This window comes from Mustela nivalis, assembly GCF_964662115.1.
Source record: "Mustela nivalis genome assembly, chromosome: 8".
NCBI classification, from domain to species: Eukaryota; Metazoa; Chordata; class Mammalia; order Carnivora; family Mustelidae; genus Mustela; species Mustela nivalis.
The window spans coordinates 82,091,527-82,117,460 of NC_139027.1; the positions used below are offsets into that span (position 1 = coordinate 82,091,527).

A 25,934-nucleotide genomic window follows, 5' to 3' on the forward strand; every position below is an offset into this window, starting at 1 on the left:
GCGCTGCATCTTCAAGGCAGCATGGAAAAAGCCAGTTATAATAAGGGATGACCCTTGACCACAAGGAGTTTATAGTCCAGCAGAAAAGAGGGGGAAAATGACATAAAACCTGCCAATGTGGTGGGCTCTGATGGACCTTCAGGAAGTCAAAGAGCAGAACTGACTTTGCTAAATCCCACTCTGGCTAGCAGGCTCGGAACCTGACTTGTTCTCCCATACGTAAACTTTGAAAAATGTACCTGGAATGTCAGGAGACCAGGATTCTTCTATCACATCTGATATTTTGTGTGAACCTGGACAAAGGGGTTCAATTTTAGTTTCTCAGAAATCAAATAAGGGCTTAGCGTGGCCTGTACCATCAGAGGCCTTCACCCCAGTGTCCTGACAGCCAGCTTTCCTGGATAGTCTGGCTGTCAGTAACCCAGTGAGAAGAAACAGGGCGCCCGTTGGAGTCCTATTTTCCTTGTTGGCTTTGCGAAAAATGTGGTAGGGCCCCAACCATCACTTCCTGTCTCAGTTGGGTCCTTGGAAACACGTTTGCGAGCAAATTCCCAGCAGACATGAAGGGCCAAGCATTTTTGAAGCTTACAAACTAAGACTATGTAATGACTTTGTGGCTGTTTCAGAAGCCAAGCAGCTGTGTGGGGTCATCCCTTTAGAAGAGGGACACAAAATGTATGAAATTACAGTACCTATACACACAAGCACACATACACAACACAGGTGGCTGCATCTTTGTTTAAGAAAGTTCCTTCGGGTCTCATGTTATAGCGGCTGTATGTAGGTGGGGTGAGGAGAGAGGACTTCAGCGCCCTGGGAGAAAGATAGCTTCAGGTGGGCTAGCTGCACTGATGGCTGGGGCCCCTTCTGTGGCACGACCCCACCAGAAAGCCCCACAAAGTAACTGACTTCACAGCAGCACTGACCGTCTTTCTCTGTGACCTGTTCCTTCCCCGGCATCGCTAACACAAGCAGGGCCTGTCGGATGACAACTGAGTCTTTCAAGATTGTCTTTTAGATGGTATATTAAAAATGATATTTTAGGAGTGAGTGGCGTCGTAATTGTGACGTCTCTTCTCCCTCACTTTCAGAACTACCTTTCCAGATAACACACATTTATCTAGCTTTCTGTTCAAAGTTATTCAATATCCTATTAAAACATGAGATGGGGCAATACAGTTTTGCCACTGGCCATCAACTTGGGGGGCACAGAAGAAATGTCCGTGTTAGGAGGATGGGTGGATTTTTCTGTGGCCACAGTGAAAATGGGGACGTCCGAAGGAGTCTTGACCATGCGTTCTCTTTCTCCCACAGGTCCTGTACAACTTGTTCAAGTCCTTTTGCCAGATGAAAACCATTGAGACCATTGACGTGTTTGCTGGAATTGCAAACTTCTTCGTTGTGGGAATTGGTGGGGTGTTAATTGGCGTCTTCCTGGGATTTATAGCGGCGTTTACTACTCGGTTCACGCATAACATCCGAGTGATTGAGCCACTCTTTGTCTTTCTGTACAGTTATTTGTCCTATATAACGGCTGAAATGTTTCACCTCTCAGGTATCATGGCGTAAGTATTCCCCTCTTCATTAAAAGCACTTAATGTCATGACATTTCATTTAATTTACATATGCTAAGCTAGGATGCTGAGGTCGCGTAAGTTTCATGGAAGAGGTTTCCTTAAATCCTCTTCAGAAAAATTAAAAATGGATTTTCCTACTCTTTGTTTCAAGGAAATGGAGACACCCAGCCAAATTTATACGAAAGTGATCTGGTGCTAGAATGGAAAACTACTTAAGAATTAACCTCTAGGGTCTTGTGGGAAATATGACCATAGACAGTTGGGGTTGATTGTCAAGCCCCAAGAACCTTCTGGGTTTGATGCCCACTCAGGGTAGTCCCTGTAGCCAGACTTACACTTACTCCAGCAAGGTCCTCTCACCTAAACTGCATCTGGGATTCTCGACTTGCTTAGGATATTCATTAGAATGACCTTAGTGGTAGGGAACCTTCACTCGGTATGCTAGATTTGATTTGAAATAAGTCAATAAGCATTAAGTCATTCAAAGCAAAATCCAATGAATAAGGCATGTTATCATGTCATTCTAACTTAACCTTTCAAATAAAGAGGCGTGATTATAAAGCAAGAAATGTATAAAGCAAGAAGTATTTTTTTTATGGCTACAGTTAGCCGGTCATTTACTAACAAATTCAGGAGGACCTTCTCAACAAGGGTGGTGGCTGGATCGGATTCTAGCCTTCCGAGGGTCACTTTGAAGGAGGTTCCTCGTGGCGTGCGGATGTTTTTGTAACAGAGCTTCCAAAAACAAGCCTATTTTATGATGGCTACACCCCGTATAGGGTTGATGAGAAATACTTTAGTAATGGAAAGCCTTTATAAGTTTTCATTTGGACAGGTATTTATTTACAGCTCGAAAGGTGCTGGGTTCTATGCGAGGAGGGCCTGCGACATGTTAAGTTTTGGTGTGGTCAGCCCAGGTCTGGTTCTTGAGGTTTTCTGTGCGGCCTGATTTAGGTGTTGCTTTGATTAAGGACTTTTTGTTTTTCACCTCGTGTCCCTGCTTTTGTATCAGAAGCAGATTAGATTTGTGGTAAGAGAGGTCAGGTGCTTCTCCGTGAGGAGAGTGGGACCCATTATAATGCAAGCCAGGAGTTAAAGGTTGTGTGGTTTTTTGTTTCACCGAGAACCTAAATAAAGCAACATATTAATCCACTTTGACCCAGTAATGAAATGTTCTGTATCTTTCTGGTTGCTATTCATATCATCTGTCTGACTTCCAGTTTCCTCACTGTGCTTTGACCAGTGTCATGGAAAGCGTGTGATCAGCGAGTTACAAGGTCTCTACAGAAGGATGGGGGTGGGACTCCGTGTCTGGTGCTCCAGCCATATGCTAATGGAAGTTTGTGGAAGAACCTTGAATCTATTTTGACCACATGCCTAAGGAGGAGTTCTGGAATGCCCATACAGTTGTCTCCATATATCTGTCAGCTGGCCTGGTGTTCGGGGGCAGGACCTGTGATGGGAAGATCCAGAGCTGGGGGTGGGGAGAATAGTGAAAGTGCTGGAAGGGGTTGGGGCTGTTAGTGCATCTTGCTTAGAAATATCCATGAAGGCCAGAGTCCACAGAGGCTGGAAGGTGGTGCTGCATGGAGGCCCTGACCGCCTGTGAAGATGGGATTATGGGTTTACTTGCTCTGTAGTTAGGAAGTAAGGGACAACTAGGACATCCTATTCCTGGTAAATAGTGCAGGTCATTTTCTGTGTGCTTTGTCGGTGGAAGAAAAACATCACCTCTGTTTCCAACTTCAAAGCGATCATTTCTTTTACAGCTTGGCGCACAGAAATGTCCTTTATTACATCGAAACTACTTTGTCACAGCACAGAGTGTGCTAAAATCACAAGTTCACTGTTAAATGGGATGTTACAGGAGGTTTAAACATTTTTGGATCGGGAATGACCACACACACCCATTACTCTCTGATAGCCAGTGAAGGAGGCTGATGTCCGAGTGTGTTTGTTCGCGTAAGTGATACCGTTTTCTAATGTGAGGTGATCCGTATGCTCCTCAGAACCCGCCCGTGGGTGATGCTTCTGTGTGGTGTACATCGTAGATGTGCATGACCCCTCCGCATTTGGAAAGTGCACCCAAGGGAGCACGATGTGCACCCCACGTTGCAAGTGCCATCCTTACCTGGCCACGTGGGTCCAGGGGGTCCACTATAATGATGTAATTAAAATTGCACATTCAAGGGCACTTCTCTTATAGAACTAGTGGCTTTTGTTTCCTGCACTTAAATTTGCACTGTGTTTAGGAATTCCTGTCATATCTCATGCTAATTGCACGCTTTTACCCAATTTTAAGGTTAATAGGAGGGAAGGCATGTAACGTGCTGAGCGTGCTCAGTCATCTGCCTTGTTTGCTTAAGAGAAGGGAGAGGCCACACGGAAAGGAAGAGGCACTGAGGGTAGGCAGCCAGGGAGCAGAAAGGTTAAAGCCCCTCCAGAATCTGAAAAATGGTGTAGCCACGTGATGCTGTCCTGCATGAGTTTGGCTGCCTCTCCTCCCTGTCTCCCTCTCCTCCTTACTTCCATCCGACTCTCCTTCCTCTCCCTTCCCCTTCGGATTGCCTTTCAGATCCCACAACACTCTGTGCCTCAGCTCTGTCTTGGGCAAGGTCTGAGGCAGCGTGTCCCCAATTGAGATCACTCCAAGAGCAGGAAGTTAGCACAAAAGTCTGATTAAAAAGAAACATCCTTCCACAGAACAGAAGAGTTGGGTCTGGGTTCGAAATGTAGATCAGTCTTTTCGGTGGAGAAGCTCTGGGAGGACTTCGGCGTCTTGGTTCCTTTGGAGAGATGTCGGAGCGATGTACTCTGGACATTCACAAAGCCCCATGGCAGCTGTTCCTTTTAGGTCAGGGAATTGTGGTGTGAGGTCATTTTCACTGACAAGTAAGTGAAATAATGAGAGATGGTGTTCTATCTGCCTTCTCCTCCTGTCTTATAAAAGCTTTTTAGAGGGGCACCTGGGTGGCTCAGTTGGTGGAGCAGCTGACTGTTTCAGAAAAATGCTCACAGATAAAACACTGACAAGTCCCCATTGTCCCCTTCCTTTACCCAAAGACACAGATTTCCTTTTTTTTTTTTTTTAAGATAATTTCTTAAATCAGATCCATAGTAGGACTTTGTTCCCTCCTTATTGAACAGCAGACACCTTTTCTTATCCTTACCTCGTACCCCTCACATTCCCCTGTGCTCTAGCCAATGAGGTGCCGAAAATACACGGTCATGAAGGAAGGGAGACTGGGTCTCCATAGAAGCTTGTGGCCTCTGGGGATGTGTAGAATCTCTCTTTCAGGTGCTCCAGGAATTTCAAAAAGTAGCTAAGTCATCCTTTGGATAGAAGAGTAGGCACTCAGTATTTCTTTTCTCTCTCTCTCTCTTTTTTAAAGATTTCATATATTTATTTATTTGAAAGAGAGGGAGAGAGAAAGCATGAGCAGGGGTGGGGAGAGGGGGCTGGTGAAGAGCAGAGGGAGAGGGACAAGAAGACTCTGTGCTGAGTGAAGGTCCTGACACGGGGCTCAATCCCACAACCCAGAGATCATGACCTGAGCGGAAATCAGGAGTCAGATGCTCACCTGACGGAGTCACCCAGATGCCCCAACTGTTTTTCTTTTCTTTTTTTTCATGGATTTGTAATTCCTTAGTCATCCTTCTCTTGAGGGTATTTAAAATGTTTTCTACTTGCTGTTTCAATTATTCCAGCAGGGTTATGGCAAAGAAAATAGGAAATGGTAAATATTAGTCCTGTCTTATGAATGAGTAATTTGGGGCTCAGGTGGGCAAAAAAATATGGCTGTGGGTGAGTCTGTGGAAGTTGGGCCTGAACCTTAGGTCTCTAGTTCTCAGGCTAGCCAGCTTATGTCCCAGCATCCACTTAAAAAATAAAAACAAGCACATGTCAATGAAAATTTTTAAGTGAGACTTTAAACAGGAATTTTCAGAATGATAAGCTCAGGCATGAAGTCTAGGAGGAGGCCAAGCTAGCGGGACAGAGGCAGTTGCCACTGAAGATGTGGACACCATGATTCTCTCTCTTTCTTGTTTCTCTGTGTATGAGCCTGTATATTTCACACTTTGAGAAAATAGGAAAGCATGCCCTTGTTTGCCATTTTGAAGCTTCTGTCCTGGTTCCTCTTGACGGGTCTGCCAACCGTAGTGCTGAGGAGAGCACGTCCGTAAGATATAGTCATGTGAATTCACAGTCAAGTAAATGTGCCAGAATGTTCCTCCTCGCAGAATGGTCACATGCTCTGGTCTTCACCAAATATGGCAAAAAAATGAACATACGACAGTGCGAGATATTCATAAAGCCTTATACAAATCATCTTACGTATGTACAGGTATATGTACATTTACATGTATGTATGTGTAGGACGGGCTTCTTTTATTCATTTCTTTTCCCAGACTTGTCTCATGTTTACTGAATATTTTTCTTAATGTCATGACGTGACCTGGAGCTTTAACGAATCAGTCTGGATAATGCCACCTGGATGCATACTTGTTTGCCCACAGGCTGTCGGTTATTACACACTCTCCGGCTTGGCCTCCGTGCAAACCCAGTTGGTCTCAAAGCCTGTCTAAACAGAGAGCAAGCCCATCACATCTGCTTACTTCCAGTGTGAACTTCAGACTACAAATGCACGCCCATCTGCAACACACATACTTTTCCCCACATGCATACTTTTCCCCACACACACACAAAGAAGCAATGGCCTTTAAGGACTGTGTGTGGTTCCTAACTGGTTTATGCTGAAGCTAGACCTTGAAGTCAGTTGTTAGCTTCTGAGCAGGCCAGCTGGGATGCTTGAAGCATGACAGGTAAAGAATGAATAGGGGATGCTCTCAGGGAGAGGCCCAGGTCCTGGTGCCATGTGGCTGCCAACACGCGCACATCGCAATCTATATATACTTCCACATATACGTGTCCCCTGTCTAAGCTCTGTTTTCCTCTAGCTCTTTAGAGCTTGTAATGTCCTAACACTTTGGGGGCATAGAGATGGACAGAAACTTATTCTAAATAAGCAAGGCATAATCTTATTTCTAGCAGCATCAGCCAAATGAACAGAGAGGTACTCTGTTCTATAAAGTCTCAACTATTACAAAGATCCAAAGTGTAACTAACAAAGCTTATACCAGTTTCTAAGGCAGATGCCAGCTCTGGTCTCTACCAACAGGCTTCACTCTGAGTCTCCAAAATGCCTCATTCCCATCAGTACTGTCCCCAGGAATGCTTTGGTGCACTTGACATTGGCTGCACATAAAGAATGAGGCATTGGTAATGTTGGGCACCACACTTCTTCAACACTAATTTCAAATTCCTATAGGACCACCCAGCATATCTTAGTTTCTTGTATGATGTCAGCTATTTGACATGTACACATTGTAGGTTCATGACAGATAGTAATATTTAACACAAATTGATTGTGAATGAGCCTTAAAAAACAACAACAACAGAAAACAACTTTTAATTCTTGTCCCAGCATTCTAATCTATACCTCAGAGTTACACAGACCATCTCTCAGCCAAATAAGCAGGCCTACGGAACCAATCTTTATAGCACAGGTAACAAGCATCAGTCCTCGGTTAAATTTACCATGTCCTCATTCCAAAAAAACACATCTACCTGTCTAACCTACCCAAGTGAAAATTATTCAGACTTTGATGCTTGGCGTTTTAGCGAACACACTTCACTGGAGCAGGAACAGACTCCAGCTCTAATATCCTTCATTGCTCCAGGTGACGGGTCCGTTTTCTCAAGAGCAGTTCGCGGCATTGTAATGGGGGCTCCTTTCCTGGAGGACGGAGAGAACGGAGCGGGACTGGAGATGAAGTGGGAAGAAGCTCAGACCACACTTTTGCTCTGCTCTATCAGTCTGCGCCACGTCTGCTCCAGCCCTCAGAAACTGAGCATCATGGTTCTAACACACGTCCAAATACACGGGGCCGCTTGGCCCTCAGTGTCAACCCTTTGGATTATGAAGAAGAGCAGGGAGAGTAGAGAGTTAGAGGGGAGGACAGAGGGGACCACGACGGTAGGCTTAGCTCTCTGGTTCTGTGACCTCTGCTCTCTTCATTGGCTCATTATACCTTCTGTTGCCTTGGCAAAACAAAGCTTTCCTGTTGATTTTGGTGTTTGCCTTCACTTATGCCTCTGGCCCAAACTGACCTCTTTAAAATCTTGTAGGATCCCCTCAAACACAAATGCTAAATGGTGGGGGTTTGGGAGGAGACAGTAAAATGAGGTAGGAAAATCAGTTAAATAATGAGAAAATAAATCCTCTCTCCCTTAACTTTCTGGGCGTATTCAGGGAACAGTTAAAAACAAACAAATGAAAAGCTTATTATTTTTTATTACTACTCACATGTCTTTTATTTCCTTTTGTACAACTTGCTTAAATTGCAGGGTGAAACTAGAAAAGGCTGAAGGGAATATGAAATTAAAAATTTTTCCCCCTGGTTTTATAATTGACGTGTAAGTTTAAGGTGTACAACATGATGGCTTAATATATGTATATACTACAAAATGATTACCATAATTAGATTAGTTAACATATCCATCATTTCACGTAGTGACCCTTGTGTGTCTCTGTGTGTGTGTGTGTGTGTGTGTGTGTGTGTGGTGAGAACTTTTAAGATTTATTCTCTTAGCAACTTTCAGGTATGCAATAATGTATTGTTAACCATAGTCACCATACTGTACATTAAATCCCATAACTATTCATCTTATAGGGGAAGTTTTACACTTGGCCACATATACCCATTTCCCTCTCTTTCTCCCCTCCCACAACCCCCACTCCTGCTCTCTAGCCATGATAACTACCAGTCTACTCTCTGTTTCTATGGCTTTTTTTTTTTTTAAAGATTTGATTTACTTTATTTGAGAGAAAGAGCAGGGGGAGGAACAGAAGGAGAAGGACAAGTGGACTCTGTGTTGAGCAGAGAGCCTGATGTAGGGCTCGATCTCATGACCCTGAGATCATAACATGAGCCCAAACCAGGAGTTGGACCGTTAATTGACAGAGCCACCTGGGTGCCCCTATGACTCTGGGGTGTGTGTGTGTGCGTGCGTGTGTGTGTGTGTGTGTGTGTGTTTAAAGGTTTTATTTATTTATTTGAGAGAGAGAGAGAGAGAACACAAGCAAGGGGAGCGTCAGGCAGAGGGGGGAGTAGCAGGCAGAGGGAGAGGGAGAAGCAGGTTCTGCACTGAGGAAGGAGTCTGATGTGGGACTCGATCCAAGAACCCTGGGGTCATGACCTGAGCTCCTGTGCTGAATGCAGAGACTCAACTGACTGAGCCACCCAGGTACCCCATGACTTTTTTTTTTTAATCTTATTTATTTATTTATTTATTTATTTTAGATCCCACATGAGTGAGATCCTACAATATTTGTCCAGAGTAGTGTAAGTGATTCATGAAATTACTTGGATTTATTTTTATGGTTTAAACTGTTTAATTAAATAGGTTCAACACATGAACTATAGCATTGCTTGGTTTTTCTGAGACAAGGAGAAGAATCAGTGGCCTGTCACTTTCTCCCTGGGTACGGTCCTGTGTGGTGACCATCACAACATGTAGCTTTTGAGTACTTAAAATGTGGCTCGTCTTGAGATGTGCTCTAAGTTTAAAACATACATCAGATTTTTAAGATTTAGTAGGAAAAGACTATAGAGACTCCCTGTTGATATAACAATAAATTAGATTTTTTGAGTTTTTAAATGAATACAGATAAAAATTAAACTCTGCAGTTTCTTTTTACACTTTTTATCATGACTACCAGGAAGTTCAAAAATACAAGTACGGCTTGCATTATATTTCCATTAGACAACATTGTTCTCCAGCGCTCATGGTTAGTTTTTGCTATTTGGATGTTTGAAGGCTTGTTGAAATATGTTTTCTTCCCTCTGATGAAATAAAAGAAAAAAAATAAGAGCGTGAAAAGATGGAAAAGAAAACAGAACAGAAACACATTACCTTTATTGATGTTAATCATGCTGTTTTTAAAGAACATTTCTTTGAGACTATAGGAAGTTAGAAAGTGAGAGGAATAACTGAAGGGAGGGGCAGAAGCCATTGAGAACAAAGGAAAAACATTACCCAAGATCCACGTTTAGGGGTTTTAATACAAACTCTTCAAAACTTGGCCCAGGGAGGGAATCTCCCTGAGAAAAGTTGTCATAACTATAGGAATGAGCACAGTCCATTAAAACGTTCTCTGGGGTTGGCTAGTTTGTATTTTTCACAAATTGACAAATTGACATTACAATTATTCACAAATTGACAAAATTTTTCACAAATTGACATTACAATTATTCAATGTTCAAAAGAATATGTTTTCATGACTCATCTTATAAGTAAAAAAAAAAAAAATTAAAAACATTATCAGAATCACCTGTATGGGGAATACCATTCATACAGTCCATGAATTCTCAACCACATGAGCGGTATCTAATTCAGTTACACAGCTGGTAATTACGTATTTTCAGATATGGTAAGAATGCAGAAAATATCGTATGGGATATTTTTTAGTATTTCCTGAAAACAGTATAAAAATGAAAAAGAGCGGGGTGCCTGGGTGGCTCAGTGGGTTAAGCCGCTGCCCTCAGCTCAGGTCATGATCTCAGGGTCCTGGGATCGAGTCCCCGCATCGGGCTCTCTGCTCAGCGGGGAGCCTGCTTCCTCCTCTCTCTCTCTCTGCCTGCCTCTCTGCCTACTTGTGATCTCTCTCTGTCAAATAAATAAATAAAATCTTAAAAAAAAATGAAAAAGAGCTGACCCAATAAATGTTACCATAAGAGAGTTTCATTTTGGGGTGCCTGGGTGGCTCAGTCAGTTAAGCATCCAACTCTTGATTTCAGTTCAGGTCATGATCTCAGGGTCATGGGATCGAACCCTCTGTTGGACTCTGTGCTGGGTGTGGAGTCTGCTTGGGATTCACTTTCTCCCTTTCCCTCAGCCCCTCTCCCCTAGTCCCTCTCCCTCTCTCTTTCTTTCTTCTTTCTCTCTCTCTCTCTCTCTCAGAAAAAGAGTGTTCCATTTTGTGAACAAATGCCTGTTTGGGGCAGTGGGGAGGAAGCTAGCCTGGTGGGCCCCCAGAGTCTTGCTCTGTTGGTTTCTTCGGTGCAGGAAAGCCGTGAGTTGCTCCCCTTGATGCTCTAGCTTTACTGTGCTCTCCCAATGTGTCTTCTTCCCCTGCTGCCACTTCTCCATCAGTCAGACCTCAGGCCTTTTTTGATGTTCCCAACGGACCTGGCCAAGTGGCGGAGATTCTTTTTCCCACATGCATCCTCACAGTTGAGTCACCTGGGGTCCTTGTAAGTAGGAGCCCAGCTCAGTCAGTAGAGGGAGGCTCTGTGGGAGCAAGGGAAACCCAAATCAAACCACTTTCATTGGCTCACAGGAATCAACTCTTGATGAGGGCTGGTATAGATCTGGCCTTGGGGCTGTGGGACCCCAGGCCAGAACTACCTTTCTCTCTCGTGTCTCACCTTCTTCTGAGCGATGGCTTCCTTCTGATAGGACAGGCATCTCTAAAACATCAGACAGGGATCACAGACAGACAGATTGGGCCTTACATCACTGTGACTCTTGTCCCTCAAGAGTACAGGGAGTTCCACTCTGCCAGCTCCTGTCAAAAGAAATTTCAGAGGAAGGATTGGGATTCGCTCAGGGATTTGAAGAACTGTGACTGGATCAGACCATGTCACATGACCAGCCCTGCAGCATGAGAAGTACCGGAAGGAGGAAGTCTGTGTTGCCTACAAGTTAACAAGGAACGTTCAGTGCTTTGTAGTAAAGCAGAGTGAGGGTTGGAGGGTGATAGGCTGAGTTGAAGCTTCAGTGAGGAAGAACACTGCGTGTTGAGGGTGGCGGGTCAAAGGTGAAAAGCTCTGCTACCTCCGGGGAACCAAATCAGGGTGGTGAGAAAGGGGGTAGATGCCAGGTCTTGCCCTGTTTTGTTCTATAGGCAATTGGGAACTCGAAGCTTTGAGCAAAGAGGTGACACCACTGTATTTCTGTTTCGCAGCGAGGACTGGAGTGCCTCCAAAGCTTTCTTATGCCATCCCACAGAAAACTGACAGTGTTTCCATAGCACTCTGGGGTAATAGCTGATGGTCATGGCCTCGGGCTTATTGGATGCCCCCAGGGCTGGGGCAGTCGCTGTCTGGGCAGGAGAGAGAAGAGCTGCTGGCAACAGGGCGGGGGTGCCTAGGTGAGGGCTTGCCAGGGAAAGAACATGTGCAGAGTCCTACATGCGAGTCCAGGCAAGAGAAGATGGAACCTGTTCCCAGAACCAAGTCATGGAAATTGGGAGAAGGGAAGCAGAAGATCGGGAGCAAAGTATAATGAAGTCCTCGCATCTCACACTGGCCCTTATTTTCAGATTTCAGTAAAATTGTCAACATAATCATTCAAGTTTCACCTCTTTTCCCTCATTCATTCTTCCTCCCCTGAACCCTCTGTCTATAACCCCTCTTGCTTTCCTTATCTTGGAGGTAATTTAGGAATCACCTGGAAAGGTGGTTGACATACACAGAACCCGAGGCCTCAGCCGGAGATTCTGATTCCATAGGTCTGGGATGGGGCTCAGGCATTTGCATTTTTCCAAGGATTTCTAGTAGTTCTAGAAAAGCCATACTTTTACAAAAGAAACACAAGGCCTTTGCCAACACTCTTCACTAGAGTCAGTGGACTCTGTGGGCCCCTTGATGCTTTGAGTTTCATTACTCTAGTGACCGTGAATTGTGATTCTGTATGTGTTTTTTCCACAGAATCATGACTGCTTTAAGTGTCAGTGAATCTCCTATAAACATTAATTGAATTGAGTTGAAAGCCTATAAAGGAGAAGGGATGAAAAGATGTGGAGAATCCATGAAATGGGCAGGACTATCTCAATAATCAGGGATTTATAATAGTTTAAGTTTATTTTTATGTTTTTGGTATATTAAGAAAGGTGGTTCAGTTTTTATGCTTGGATCCTCCCTTAAAAACAAGCCTTGGGGGCCCCTGGGTGACTCAGTCGGTTAAGCGTCCAGCTCTTGATTTTGGCTCAGGTCGCGATGTCAGGGTCAAGTTGTGAGATCAAGCCCCGTGTCAGGTTCTGTGCTAGACATGGAGCCTCCTTAAGATTCCCTCTCTCCCTCTGCCCCTGCCTCCACCCTGCTCCCATGGTCCTGCTCTCTCAAAAAACAAAACAAAAATTTTGTTTGTATTTTCTCGTATGTTAAACTCACTGTGCTCTTGGTTGTTAGGTTTTCTAGAAGAGGCAATCCATGATATGGCAAATTCATGCCTTGGAATAATTAATTTATCTCCCATGAGTGAGTATTTTATTCTGAGAGTATCCAATTCACCCTGAGTCCCCCCAAGACCTGACTTTAATCAATACAGAGAAAGCTTTTTAATTGACCTTCGTCACTGCTAACGCTTGACACTGACTAGTGGAATGTGCTTTCATATCTGCAAAGTCTTTACCGAGAATATGCAGCTATTCTTTGGACTGTGTTTGTCTACATAGGGTCCGTACTTGCTTCAGTTCCCACGGAAGAGGTAGAATGGGAGCAGAAGAATTTTGCAACGTTCTTCTTATCTGTTTAACTCATATTCCAAGCAGTTCAGATTACAGAAAGCGTCATCTAATCTGGGAATGGAAATTAGAGATTTGACCCCTTCTGAAAAAAAATGAAAGCACTTGTACTTAGAAACCGAATACACTGAGACATGGCATCACCCTATGTACATAAACACAGACAGGATATATATTTTTTATCTTTACAACCAGAGATCTGCTGTCTCCAACCCGCCTCCGGTATCGATGCTGGTTTTTTTGGTTCTACAGATCCCAGTCGTCTAATTGAAAGGTTCGGGATCTTCATTAAACTAATTTCAGCTAGTATTATTTGACCATGCATCTTGGTACCATGATGTGCAGACAACCACGGTAAGCATGGCTGAATGCTAACCCCATACTTTCAGAGCATACATTCTGGTAGAAGGGACTGAATGTCTACGGAAGAGTGGTTCATGGACCACCAAGATGGCATCATGGAACAGTACAGAGAAAAGTCTTTGTTGGAATTTTTCTCTTCAGAAATAGTCAAATGACAGATCCTTTAAAGACAAGGTCTGTTTTTCCCTTGGAAGACTCTGCTGAGATAGTATTAGCTGGCATGAAGTTCTCGCATGCTGTATTTAGCATGATGTAGTGGTGAAGAAAACCTCAATTGCTGGTTTGCTGCAAAAACCACTAATTATAGGGCTTTAGCTTCTCGGTCTCTAAATTGGTGATAATTACCATACGTTTATGTTAAAACGTAACATGAGGTAAGGTAATAACAAAGCAGAAGGCACCAGTGAATTCTATACATACCTTACCTCTATGTGGCCCCACAGAATGGAAGCAGCACCTGTCAAAAGCACAGACACGTTTTGATATACTGTAGGGGCCAAATAGGTGCTACCATGGATTTTGTCAACAAAATGATAGGCCACTGCAAGAAATGAGTGGACTCCAGCCTCTAGGTTCTTGTCCCTCCAAATCTGTTCTCCATAGTTCCCGCAGAGTTCCCTTTCTAGAACTCAGAATATGGCCATACCACACCACTGTCCCTATGAACAGTTTATCCATATATTCATTGATTCAAAACACGCTAATCACCTGCTGGACACTACACTAAACATTGATGATACTTTTTTTTTTTCTCCTGAAACTACCAGTTGGATTAGGAAAATAAACATTAATTATATGAGCAAAGATATAATCTCTCACATTTTCCCTCTAGCCTATGGAATAAAGTGGAAACTCCTGAAGGTAACATATAGCAGCATTATTTGTCATTATCTAGACACTAACTCCTTTCATCCTTGTATCTTAATATTATCATCCCTCTCTTTGGCTACCAAAATCATTCCCCATTGACTGCATATGCCAGCCTGTTTCTTCCTTTCAGGCCTTTGCACATGGCCGCATCTTCTTCTTTTTTTTTTTTTTTTTTTTTTTTTTTTTTTTTTTTTGGCTCACTTCTTCCTGGTTCCTGAGCTCTTCACTTAGCTGTGGAGATGTGACTCAAATGGACCCCCTTCTGTGGCAAAGGTCATGATTTTCTTCCCTGCAATCCCAATCCCATTTCTGACCCTTGCACTGTTTTGCCACGATGATATCTTTGTGACCCTTTTTCTCTGAGACCTTGAACCCTTAAAAGTAGAAGCTATGTCTTATTTGCTTTTATCTTTCTAGACCCTAGCACAGAACTTGCCCCCGAGTAGATGGTAAGAAAATGTTGGTTGATATTAAATGTCCTTCATAATCATATTAGCCAAATATGGAGACTAGAAAAGAGACGTGCGTGGGAAGAGGGGGAAAACTTAGTGACATAGGTTCATAGAAATAAGGTCATATTGCAAATCCTAAAGGCCAGTAGTCCTCTATTTGTAGGCTCTTCAGGGTTAAGAAGTCCAACTAGAGGGTGGCACAGTTGGTTGAGCATCTGACTTATGGTTTTGGCTCAGGTCATCATCTCAGGGTCTTGAGTTCCAGTCCCGCATTGGGCTCTGTGCTCAGTGCTGAGTCTACTTCAGATTCTCTCTCCCTTTCTTTTTGCCCCTCCTACATATGTGCTCTCTCTCACTCAGGTAAATAAACCTTTAAAAAAGGAAAAAAAAAACGTAGAATTTTCTAAAATGTAATGAGTCTCTTTAGGTTATTATTTGATGTGGATATTATCTATCATGTGGGTGTTCAGGCCTGAAATCCTCATGGGTGTCCGTGCTGATGGAAGAGGGAATCTCACTTCTCTGGAAATGCAGCACTACTGTGATAACATTTGAACATGAGCCTGTACCCAAGGACACTCCTGGCCAGGCACTTCAGACCCTGTGAGGCTGAGGACAGTCAGACAGCAGCCAACACCATTCTCACCTCATAAGTTTCTTGTGCTTCCTTTAGAAAAATGAGGAAGAAGCAAAGTTATGGTGCCAAGACCATCAGCTATAGATGATGGTTTATGCAGAGGTGGGAGAGAAGACTTCTATTCTATTCTATTTCTGGGAGACTGTGTTGCATTTGCCTCCCTCGTTGTGTCTACTTGTGATGTTACTGCAGTGAGGGGGTTTGACTTCAGGTCAGAGTATACCATGACAAAAAACCTCTTACAGTGAAAACACCTCCTGGTCTTTGCATGAGTTTGTAGAGGACAGACCAGGGCAGGGACGTTTGGACCATCTGTCCCCAGCCTGTAGTATGCATCAATGTCATAGACATCCCCAGGCTTCTTGAACGAGGCACTACCAGATGCTGAGGCCTCTGGTTCCCACCATGGGCATTCTTCTCCCTCCAGTGTCTCACTGTGCTGGTAGGAAATAGCTTTAAGTTACAGCGAGGTGTCTGGCAGACATGAGCATTACTGCTGGTGTCACGTTAAGGACACAAAGCGATGGAAATTGATCCCGTGGACATTCATGCAACATTCATTTATTTTTTTATTCTTACACCAAAGCTATGTTTTTCAATAATTTCCAAGTAAAATTTTTATTGACTTGATCATATAATGAAGTTCAGATTACTTTTCACCTGTATGGTTTACCTTTTGCCCTGTGACTGACAGGAATGCAATCTTAAGAGGGAGATGTTAATCTATTCACAAAACCAATATTCTCCAGCCTTTTAAAAATCACTTTTTGAGTGATTAAAAATAATCTGAAGCCAGGAGAGAGAGAGGGATATAGGGGTAGTATGAAAAATGGAGGGATTTCAACTCTGTAGCTGATGTTTTATTTTATTTTATTTTTTATTTATTTATTTATTTATTTTAAGATTTCATCTATGTATTTGACAGACAGAGATCACAAGTAGGCAGAGAGGCAAGCAGAGAGAGAGAGAGGAGAAAGCAGGCTCCCCGCTGAGCAGAGAGCCCGATGCGGGGCTAGATCCCAGGACCCCGAGATCATGACCTGAGCTGAAGGCAGAGGCTCAATCCACTGAGCCACCCAGGTGCCCCTGTTTTATATAAAAAAAAAAAAATATATATATATATATATATATATATATATATATATAAATTGATTAGAAAGAACTGGGTAGTGGATACTTCAGTGTTTATTTTCTATATTTGTCTCTAAGTTTAAATGCTTTATAATAAAATCATTTAGAGGCACATTTTGCATGGCATTAGAGAATTTCAGGAAGTAATAGGACCATTAGAATTTGTTTTTGTTACAATGCTTTAGCCTGATAACATTTAAGAAAGGCTCATTAGTTTGTGTTGCTGTATACATCTTTTTTTTTCTTTTTTGATAAAACACATTTTGCTTTAGATTGGTAATCCGTTTAGTTGGGCTTTTGCCTTCATTACTTTGTATCGGACAACTCTTACTTTTTGAAGTCTGGTTAAAGAAAAACCGAACTATGAAAGATGAAGATGTTCAGAACCATTGTGAACAAATGGTTTTTATGGCAATGGAGACTGGCAAGATGCCCTATGAGGCTCATTCAGAGAGGTGCCACTGCTCTCCTCAGTCGCTCTTGTCTGCTGGTGGAGGTTCTAGCCTATGAATTGAGCCAGCAGGACAGAGCGTCTGTCAGCTTCCATCACCAAGCACACTCAAGCAACTCTGGCCCCGATCATTGGGAGATAGGCACTTGGTTGTGGGCACCACGCCAGGGAGGGGAATGCCAGCAATGGTATGATCCACAGAACACTGGCTCCCAGAGATTCTCATCCCCAGACCCTCCTTGCAAGTATATTACCTTACATGGCAGAAGGGACTTTGCAAGTGTGATTATGTTAGTGTCTTGAGATGGGAGATGACAATGGATAAAATCACAAGAATACTGAAGAGAGGACAGTAGGAGGGTCAGCCGTCAGAAGGAGACATGACCAAGGAGGCAGAGTTTGGGATCACGGGTTCCTGAGCCAAAGCAGGTGAGCAGGCTCCAGATGAGGAAAAGGAAGGAACTATGTCCCTGAGAGCTTCCAGAAGGCACAAAGCGCTATCAGCCCCTTGATTGTAGCCCCAGTGCAAGTGGTTTTGGCCTGCTGACCTCTGCAAGCATACGATGATGAATCTGCGTCATTGTCACTAAGTTCTGGCTAATTTCTTACCACAGCCATTGGAAACAAATACAAACAACCTTGTACTTGAGAAAGGCTGAGCAAGGGCTTGGTAGAGGAGTGAGACTTCCTCCCCTGCTGAGGTGACCATGCTCACAGCTCCGGCTTTGAGTCAGACTGCTTGAGTAAAACTCCTGGCACCACCCTTTATTAGCAGTCCTCTTGGATTAGTGGCCTCTGCCTGCCTTTGTTCTCTCATCTGTTAAATGGGAACACTAACAGAACTTGCTTCAGAGGTTTGTAATGAGGTGAACCAACATAATCCACACAGAGTGCTTACAGAGAACCTGGCGCAGAGCAGGGAAGCTATAAAGGGTGACTTATTATAGAAGCCCTCAGCTATTCAAAGGCCTTGCCATGTGTTTGTGGTTGCTGAATTTTATTAGCTGACTTAATAAGGCACTCTTTCTTTTGGGAATCACGTGAATTATGCATTCCTCCCTCCTATAAATCTTAAAGAAGTACCCACCCATTCTGGGGCCAGTCACATTGTGGCTAAATGCAGGGTTCCCGACCTGGCGGGGGTCTTTGTTTTCTTTTAATAGGGGCACACAGATAAAGAGACAAGTTGCAGGGAAATGGGTTCATGATTACCCGTTTAGGTCTTAACTCAGAGGACCCTTATGTTTGTGTTCTTCTACCTATCCGTCTGCTCGCAGTAGGAAGATTTTCCTAAAAGTAAAGATTTTCCTGAAGTAGCAGAAAACTTCCCAGGGTAAGGAGGACTTCATGCAGTGGTTGGGGGCGGGGTGCGTTTAGGATCACGGTAGCTCTGAAATGAGGAGAATGTGGAAAGCTTCACAGATCGTGACCAGCTGCTGGCTTAGAGCACAGTGATCACTCAGTGGAAGGTGGACTGCTCACTCAAATTCTGTCTTCCTTCATTCTAGAATGCCTTCTGATAATGAAGTCATTTGCTTCCTAGTATACATGTCTCTATTTTTTATTTAATTTTTTTCATCATGATACGTATACTCTTTTTTTTTTTTTATACGTATACTCTTTAATCCCCTATTTCCCCCAACCCCCTACCCCCTCCCCTCTGGTAACTACCAGTTTGTCCTCTATAGTTAAGAGTCTGTTTCTTAAAAAAAAAAAAGAGTCTGTTTCTTGGTTTTTCTCTTTTTCTCTCTTTTTGCTTATGTGTTGCTTAAATTCCACACAGGAGTGAAACTATATGCTATTTGTCTTTCTCTGACTTATTTTGTTTAGCATTATACTCTCTAGCTCAGTCCATGTTATTGCAAATGGCAAGATTTCATTCTTTCTATGGCTGAATAATATTCTATTGTTTGTATCTGCCACATTTTCCTTATCCATTCATCAATTGATGGACACTGGGGCTGCTTCCATATTTTGGCTATTGTAAATAATGCTGCTATAAACATAGGGGAGCATGTATCCCTTTGAAATAGTGTTTTTGTATTTTGGGGGTAAATACCCACTAGTGCAATCCCTGGGTCATAGGGTAGCTCTATTTTTAACGTTTTGAAGAACCCCCATACTATTTTCCAGAATGGCTGCACCAATTTGCATTCCCACCAACAGCTCATGAGGGTTCCCCTTTCTCCACATCTTCTCCAACACTAGTTGTTTCTTATGGTTTTGATTTTAACTGGTGTGAGGTGGTATCTCTTTGTGGTTTTGATTTGCATTTCCCTGATTATCAGTCATGTTGAGCATCTTTTCATGTGCCTATTGGCCTTCTGTATGTCATCTTTGGAGAAATGTCTATTCATGTCTTGCTCACATTTTTTTAAAAGATTTTTTTATTTATCTGACATAAAGAGAGAGTGAAAGAGAGCATGAGAGAGGAGAAGGTCGGAGGGAAGAAGCAGACTCCCCATAAAGCTGGGAGCCCGATGCGGGACTCGATCCCAGGACTCCGGGATCATGACCCGAGCCGAAGGCAGTCACCTAACCAACTGAGCCACCTAGGCACCCAATTGCTCACATTTTTTAATTGGATTACTTGTTTTCTGGGTATTGAGTTGTATATGTTCTTTATATATTTTGGATACTAACCCTTCACTAGATATGTCATTGGATATGTCATCTTCTCCCAATCAGTAGGTTGTCCTTTGGTTTTGTGGATTGAATTCTTCATTGTGCAGAGAACTTGTTATTCTGATGAAGTCCCAAAGCCTTTCTTTTTTTTAATTTTTTTTTTTTGCTTGTATTTCCCTTGCCTTAGGACACATGTCTAGAAAAATGTTACTACAGCTGGTGTCTAGTATCGGTGTCTCTTTAGATGGAACTTAGGATGAGCTGTCACCAAGCTTATACTGACTTTCCCTTTGTAGGTGGCATTTGAGATGGGCAGGGGTAACATTTCAGAAAGAGAGGAGTGTATGCCCACAGGAAGGCAAGAAGATAGGAAAGAGCAGGGAAATTACAGACAGACAAGGCATATGGTATATGCTGGCTAGAGATGGGGTAAGAGATGAAACTGGATTTGTCCACTGAGTGAAGATTGTAAAGATTTTCAGACATCCAACCTAGGAGCACAGACTTGACCTCGAGGGCCCTTCCCTTACCAGAGTGTGCACAGGTACTCTATTAAAATAATTTCCGTCAGAGAGGAAATCAAGCTCTGTGCTCCCAGAGTTTTGAAGATACTGGGGGAATAGGAAAAAGGGTTTCTGTTCTCTAGGTGACCTCAGAGCCTATAACTATGTTGTGAATTTTCCAGAGGTGGAACTAAGACGTTGGGATAAAGGAAGAGTAAGTGGGTCCAAGAGATACTTGGGATGAGGAGGAGAAAATAATTGGCGACCAATGAGATAGCGGGGTGGGGGACACGGAGAAGGTGTGGCAGGGAGAAAAAGCCAAGGAGACTACAGTTTCAAGGTCAGCATTTTAGGGGCTAACTAGAGCGATAGAGAAGACAAAACTGGTTTTACAGGAGGAGAGCGGGTTTTGAATATATTGCGGACCTGTTCTATTTGTGATGCTGGCAGGAGCCGATGCCCTACAATGGACTACAAAGCTGGGCAGAGCTGAGAAGTTCCAGCCATAGGTATTGATGAGGTCTTTCAGAGACAGTGGGGTTTCAACGATGCAGATCACATTCACTTATACCAATCCATCAGCGAGGTTACAGTGATGGGCAGAAGGGTTGAGCCATGACTTAGCTCTTAAGTGCAGAGTCTTCTATTTGGATTAGGGTCATTGTCGTGTTTAAATAGAAACTGCATCTCTCCTTGCAGAATCACTGCTTGTGCAATGACTATGAATAAGTATGTGGAAGAAAACGTATCTCAGAAGTCGTACACCACCATCAAGTATTTCATGAAGATGCTGAGCAGCGTCAGCGAGACCCTGATCTTCATCTTTATGGGCGTGTCCACTGTCGGGAAGAACCACGAGTGGAACTGGGCCTTCGTGTGCTTCACTCTTGCCTTCTGTCTGATCTGGCGAGCGCTGGGTAATGGTGCTTGTTTCCTGAAGGAACACCCGACAACACTCACTAGAAGAACGGGGCTTGCTTCTTCTCGTCCCTCCCCTCAGCTGCTGGCTACTTCATCTGCTGCTACTGCTGCTTCCTCTCCCTCTCCCTCACCTCTCCCCCACTCCTCATGGATTCTGTTCATCCCCAAGTACCTTCATGACTTTGCTATAAGTCACACTGACCTCTCTTGGCCTCCCTGAGTTCCCATTTCCCCCTGTTACCCTGGAACAACAAATGCCCGTGAGCAGAGGAAAAGGGGAGAGACTGTGGGGCTCATTAGACACCTCGCCCTGTCACAGAAGCGCAGAGAATGAGTCTTCCTGGTTTCACATTCTGGCCTCACACACTCTGTTTTCTTTGGTTTTGCTTTTCGTTCTCAGGTGTCTTTGTCCTGACTCAGGTCATTAATTGGTTCCGGACGATTCCCCTGACCTTTAAGGATCAGTTCATCATTGCCTACGGCGGGCTCCGAGGTGCCATCTGCTTTGCGCTCGTGTTTCTCCTCCCTGCTGCTGTGTTTCCTCGGAAAAAGCTGTTCATTACAGCTGCAATCGTTGTCATATTCTTTACTGTCTTCATCCTGGTGAGTAAGCTTCTCCCTCTCGGCAGAGTCTCTCCGGTTACCGAGAGGAGACAAGATCTTTCAGGCTCTTACAACAAATTCCTTTCACAGGAGGCCAAGTGGCTAACGTGTGTTGCGGCTTTGGTCGTCCTGATGTTTGGGAAAATGCTGCTTCCTGGTGTCACCTGATTGTGCAAGGGCCCAAGAGAATCCAATCTAGTCACTTGGCTCACATGCAGGGATTCTTATTTAAGGAAACTCAGCTTAGTGATCTAAGCTTACTAGTGGAAACTAATGAACCGAGCTCGCTAATCCTTGTCATTTATGTCACTCCCTGACCCAGTAAATATACTCATTACATGCTACTCGTGTAATGACCTTCCAGCAGCAATTTGACATTAGTTGACAGCATAGTAGTGTGTCCCTTGAAATGGTGGGATGTGTGACTACATGCTTAGTATTGCGAGGCAGGAAGTGTGGTGGGAACACGGGTTTGGGTCTTTGACTATCAGTCTCTTTAAGTGACTAAACCAGTCCTTAGGAGATTCTGTTTTGCAGATACCCATTTAGTAAATACTTATTAGGCTCCGGCTATGTGCTGGACAGTGCTCTAGGGGCTTGGGATCTGTGAGTGAACAAAAGGCAGAAATATCCCTGTGCTAGCGAACTTACATCCCAGAGGGGATGGCAGATACTGGACACTAGACATGCGGAGTGAGTAAATTATAGAGTATATAAGGTGAATGGTGCTGTGTTTCAAGAAGCAGAGTAGTGAGTGGAGGGAGCTGCACTTCTAAATAGAATTGTCATAGAAAGCAATGGAGAAAAAACGACATTTGAGTAAAAGCTTGTGGGGGATAGTGAAGGAGTTAGCTAAGCCGAAGAACATTACAGACTGATAGGACCAAAGGTATGTAGGCAATATGTTCCTGGCCAGTGTGGCTGGAGGGATGGGGATAAACACGGTGAGGGAGACTCTGGGGTCCTCAACAGGATAAGGCCACACGGGCCCATGTAGGGGCTGGCTCTTCAAGTGGAAGGGAAGCCATTGGGTTCTGTGTAGAAGCGTGATGTGTTTTGGCCGACTTTGTAAAAGGATCACCTTGGACACTGAAGAACAGTCTACTAAGAGGACAGGATAGACATGGAAAATGTAGTGCAGAGGCCAATGTAGCCACCAAGCAAAATGGGTCCCGAGAAGGACTGAGATTCTCAAATCTCAGGATCCCCAATGGGGTAGACGTGGGTGTGAGGGAAAGAGCCATCCCGGAGGACTCCAGAGCTTCTGGTCCAAGCTGCTGGGAGGACAGACTTCCTCTCACATGAGAAGGGAAGTGTGTGGATGGAGAGGATGGGACTTGGTTTACTAGCATGGCCGGTGAGGGGTGCCGATTTGACCTACAAGCAAAGGGATGAGCGGGAGGCAAGGTACTGGGTCTGAAGTTCGGGAGGAAGTCGAGAGCTGGTGTTTGAGGTGCTGAAACTGGACAGGATGGTCAAGGGAGTGAATATACATCCAAGAAGCCAGTACACAGGACCAGGAACTGGTATCTAGGGCAGCCCAAACTTAAGACACGTGGGAGAAGAGGAAGGCAGCCAAGGAGCCTGAGGGCAAGTTTTGATGACAAAGGGGGAAAACTGGGAGGTACTTTTTATTTATTTATTTTTGCTTATTTTTAGGGGGTAATTTTTATTTACTTATTCTTCGTTTTAAAGATTTATTTATTTATTTGAGAGAGAGAGAGAGATGGGGACTGGAGGAGGGACAGAGAGGGTGGGAGAGGGGCAGACCCCTCACTGAGCATAGAACCAGATGCAGGGATCCGTGATCCTGAGATCACAGCTTGAGCCAAACAAAACCAAGAGGCAGGTGATAACTGACTGTGCCATCCAGACACCCCTTTAGGAGGTACTTTAAGAAAAATAATTTGTTTAATAGTTCATCACAGAATGTTTCTAGTTGCCTGACTCTGGTCTAAGCTCTTTTTATATTATCTCATTTAATCCTCATAACAACTCTATGGCACAGAACTCTAGGAGTCACTGTTATTATTTCCATATTACAGATGAGGACACTGAGGCCCTGAGCCTGCACTTCAGTGCCTTTCTCAAGTCTACACAGATAGTAAAAAGTGAAACAGGAATGAGTTTGGTGTTAACTGTAAATAAATTGCATAGTAAGAGTTCAATATTGTAACTCACTGTGCTCCTTCTCCTTCTGCTGATCAGTTCCCCAAAAAGCAGTTCATCCTTCATCCATTGACACCTCCCAGGGCTGGGGACTGTGGGTTGTTTTGTGTGAGGAATCCAGGAGAAGAATGCCTTGGGAGCCCCTGTCCTAAGTCAAGAAGTGGCCACTTCTTTGTTGTCTTTGTCACCAGCACCTTCCTGCTGCTGATACTCATCAGTGATGGCTATCTTGTGTCAGGCACTCAAACAAGACCTCTTCTGTATGTGTTATCTCATTTCATCCTCACCACACACCTTTGAGAATGAGCCCCATGAGTCTGAAACAGAGAAAGGAGACAGACCCAAGGGTACATGTAAGTGAGTGACAGAAGCTGAACTTGAGCCTAGGACTCTGACCCACAGACCAGCTGAGACTGACTGACCTCCGTTGGCTTTACTCAGAAGACATTGTTGACCAGGTCGTGGTTAGTAATAGCTTCAGTTAAAGTAAATACATGCTAGTTTTGGTTCAAATATCCCATGTACTTCGTATACTTTGGGAGATACCTGGGTGTAGAGGAGAAGTGAATGCCCTTTCCTTTATCTTTTTACTAGAGTGTTTATAGGATCCTTGTAAAAAGTCATCCAATTTGCTACTCCCACACTTTACCTGAGGCAAAATGGCACATTGAATTCATTTTGCCTCGAGCCTTTTAATCTCTCAGGAGCATCCTAGGGCATCAGGCTTGAGGGGAAAAGTCAGGTGGGGGTGAATGACTCAACCGCTTCTCCTAGGCCAGCTGCCCTGTCCTTTAGCACTCCCCACGAGCCCTGCCAAGGTTTAGTCAGTGCCCCGGACTCCTCCGTGCTCTCAGAACTGAAGGTGTCAAATACAAAAATAGAACTGTGTTGGTCTAGTGTAACTAGGAACTGGGTCATTTGGAGATGAATATATCAGCGGCCATTATCCACCCAAGTGTATCTGCGGGGCAGAAGTAATCCCCTCCCCCAACCTCATGGATACATGCATTTGTAAAACCCAGTAAAAATGACTAAATAGGAAGATGTAATTCAGGAGAGGACGTACATAAGACAAGCTCAAATTTTTCAGTCAGTATATTCAACAGACAGAAAATTACGTTTCTACAATCAGATGAAAACATAGCATAGGAAAAAGGAAAGTATTGCAGAAAGGTATACTATTACTCAATGAATGTGTGCATAGGTGATTAATACAGAGTCTCTTTATTATACTCCTATCTTGGCTTTTGGGAATTGTAAAGTGACCAAAAGATATAGGTGAAATTTGGATTCCTCATCTTCAAGCCTGCACACCCACTTGGAAAGAATAGCATGTATAGCAATATTTAACAGAATTTTTGATGTCACAAATGAAAAAAGAAGCCGCAAACAGGATAGCTTAGACTTATTGGCTATATTTGGTATTATAAGCATATCATATTAACCCTTCAGAGATTTTGGGGGGGTCAGTATTCAGAGTGTGTAACCATACCCCCCAGCCGGTCTTCTCTTTCAATTAGGTTGAAGGGATAACCTGGCAAAGCTCTCTCTGATGCCTGTGGGGAAGAAGAATTTCTGCAGTTCCATTCATACTATAATCTTCCTGTCATTGTTGTCTGTCCCACCCTTTTGTGGGCATAGATTGGAGACTAATCTGGCTCTTATGAGACTCTGGGTTATGAATACACACGTGCATACCCACACAAACACACACACACACACACACTCCCTTCGAAAAGGATATTTTTTTTTCCAGAATACATCAATAATTAAGGAACTCAGGGAAAGAAGCCTGAAAGAAAATACTTAATGGGTTATGAACAGAGTAGAAATAATTAATCATAATCTTTGCATAACATTTTGTCTTCTGATTAAGGGCTATGCATTCTTTTTCAAGTGACAGCTTTTACGTTGATGGATCTATCATTAAATGTCTAAATGTCTTTTCCCCTTATTTCAGTATTTCTTGTACAATGAACTCTCTTATCCCTAATACTTTTGAGTTAATACTATCTTCTAAAATAGCATTCTTGTGACATAC

At 43.6% G+C, this 25,934-nt stretch overlaps 1 protein-coding gene across 4 annotated transcripts in view; it reads left to right on the forward strand.

The window, feature by feature from the left end:
* SLC9A2 (solute carrier family 9 member A2) overlaps positions 1-25,934 on the forward strand; it is a 98,963-nt gene that overhangs the window by 38,108 nt on the left and 34,921 nt on the right. For all 4 annotated transcript variants that reach the window (XM_082747160.1, XM_082747161.1, XM_082747162.1 and 1 more), the window contains exons 3-5: positions 1,315-1,565; positions 20,900-21,117; positions 21,522-21,724. In XM_082747160.1, the coding sequence (XP_082603286.1) occupies positions 1,315-1,565; positions 20,900-21,117; positions 21,522-21,724 (672 nt within the window). The remainder of the gene's footprint in view (positions 1-1,314; positions 1,566-20,899; positions 21,118-21,521; positions 21,725-25,934) is intronic.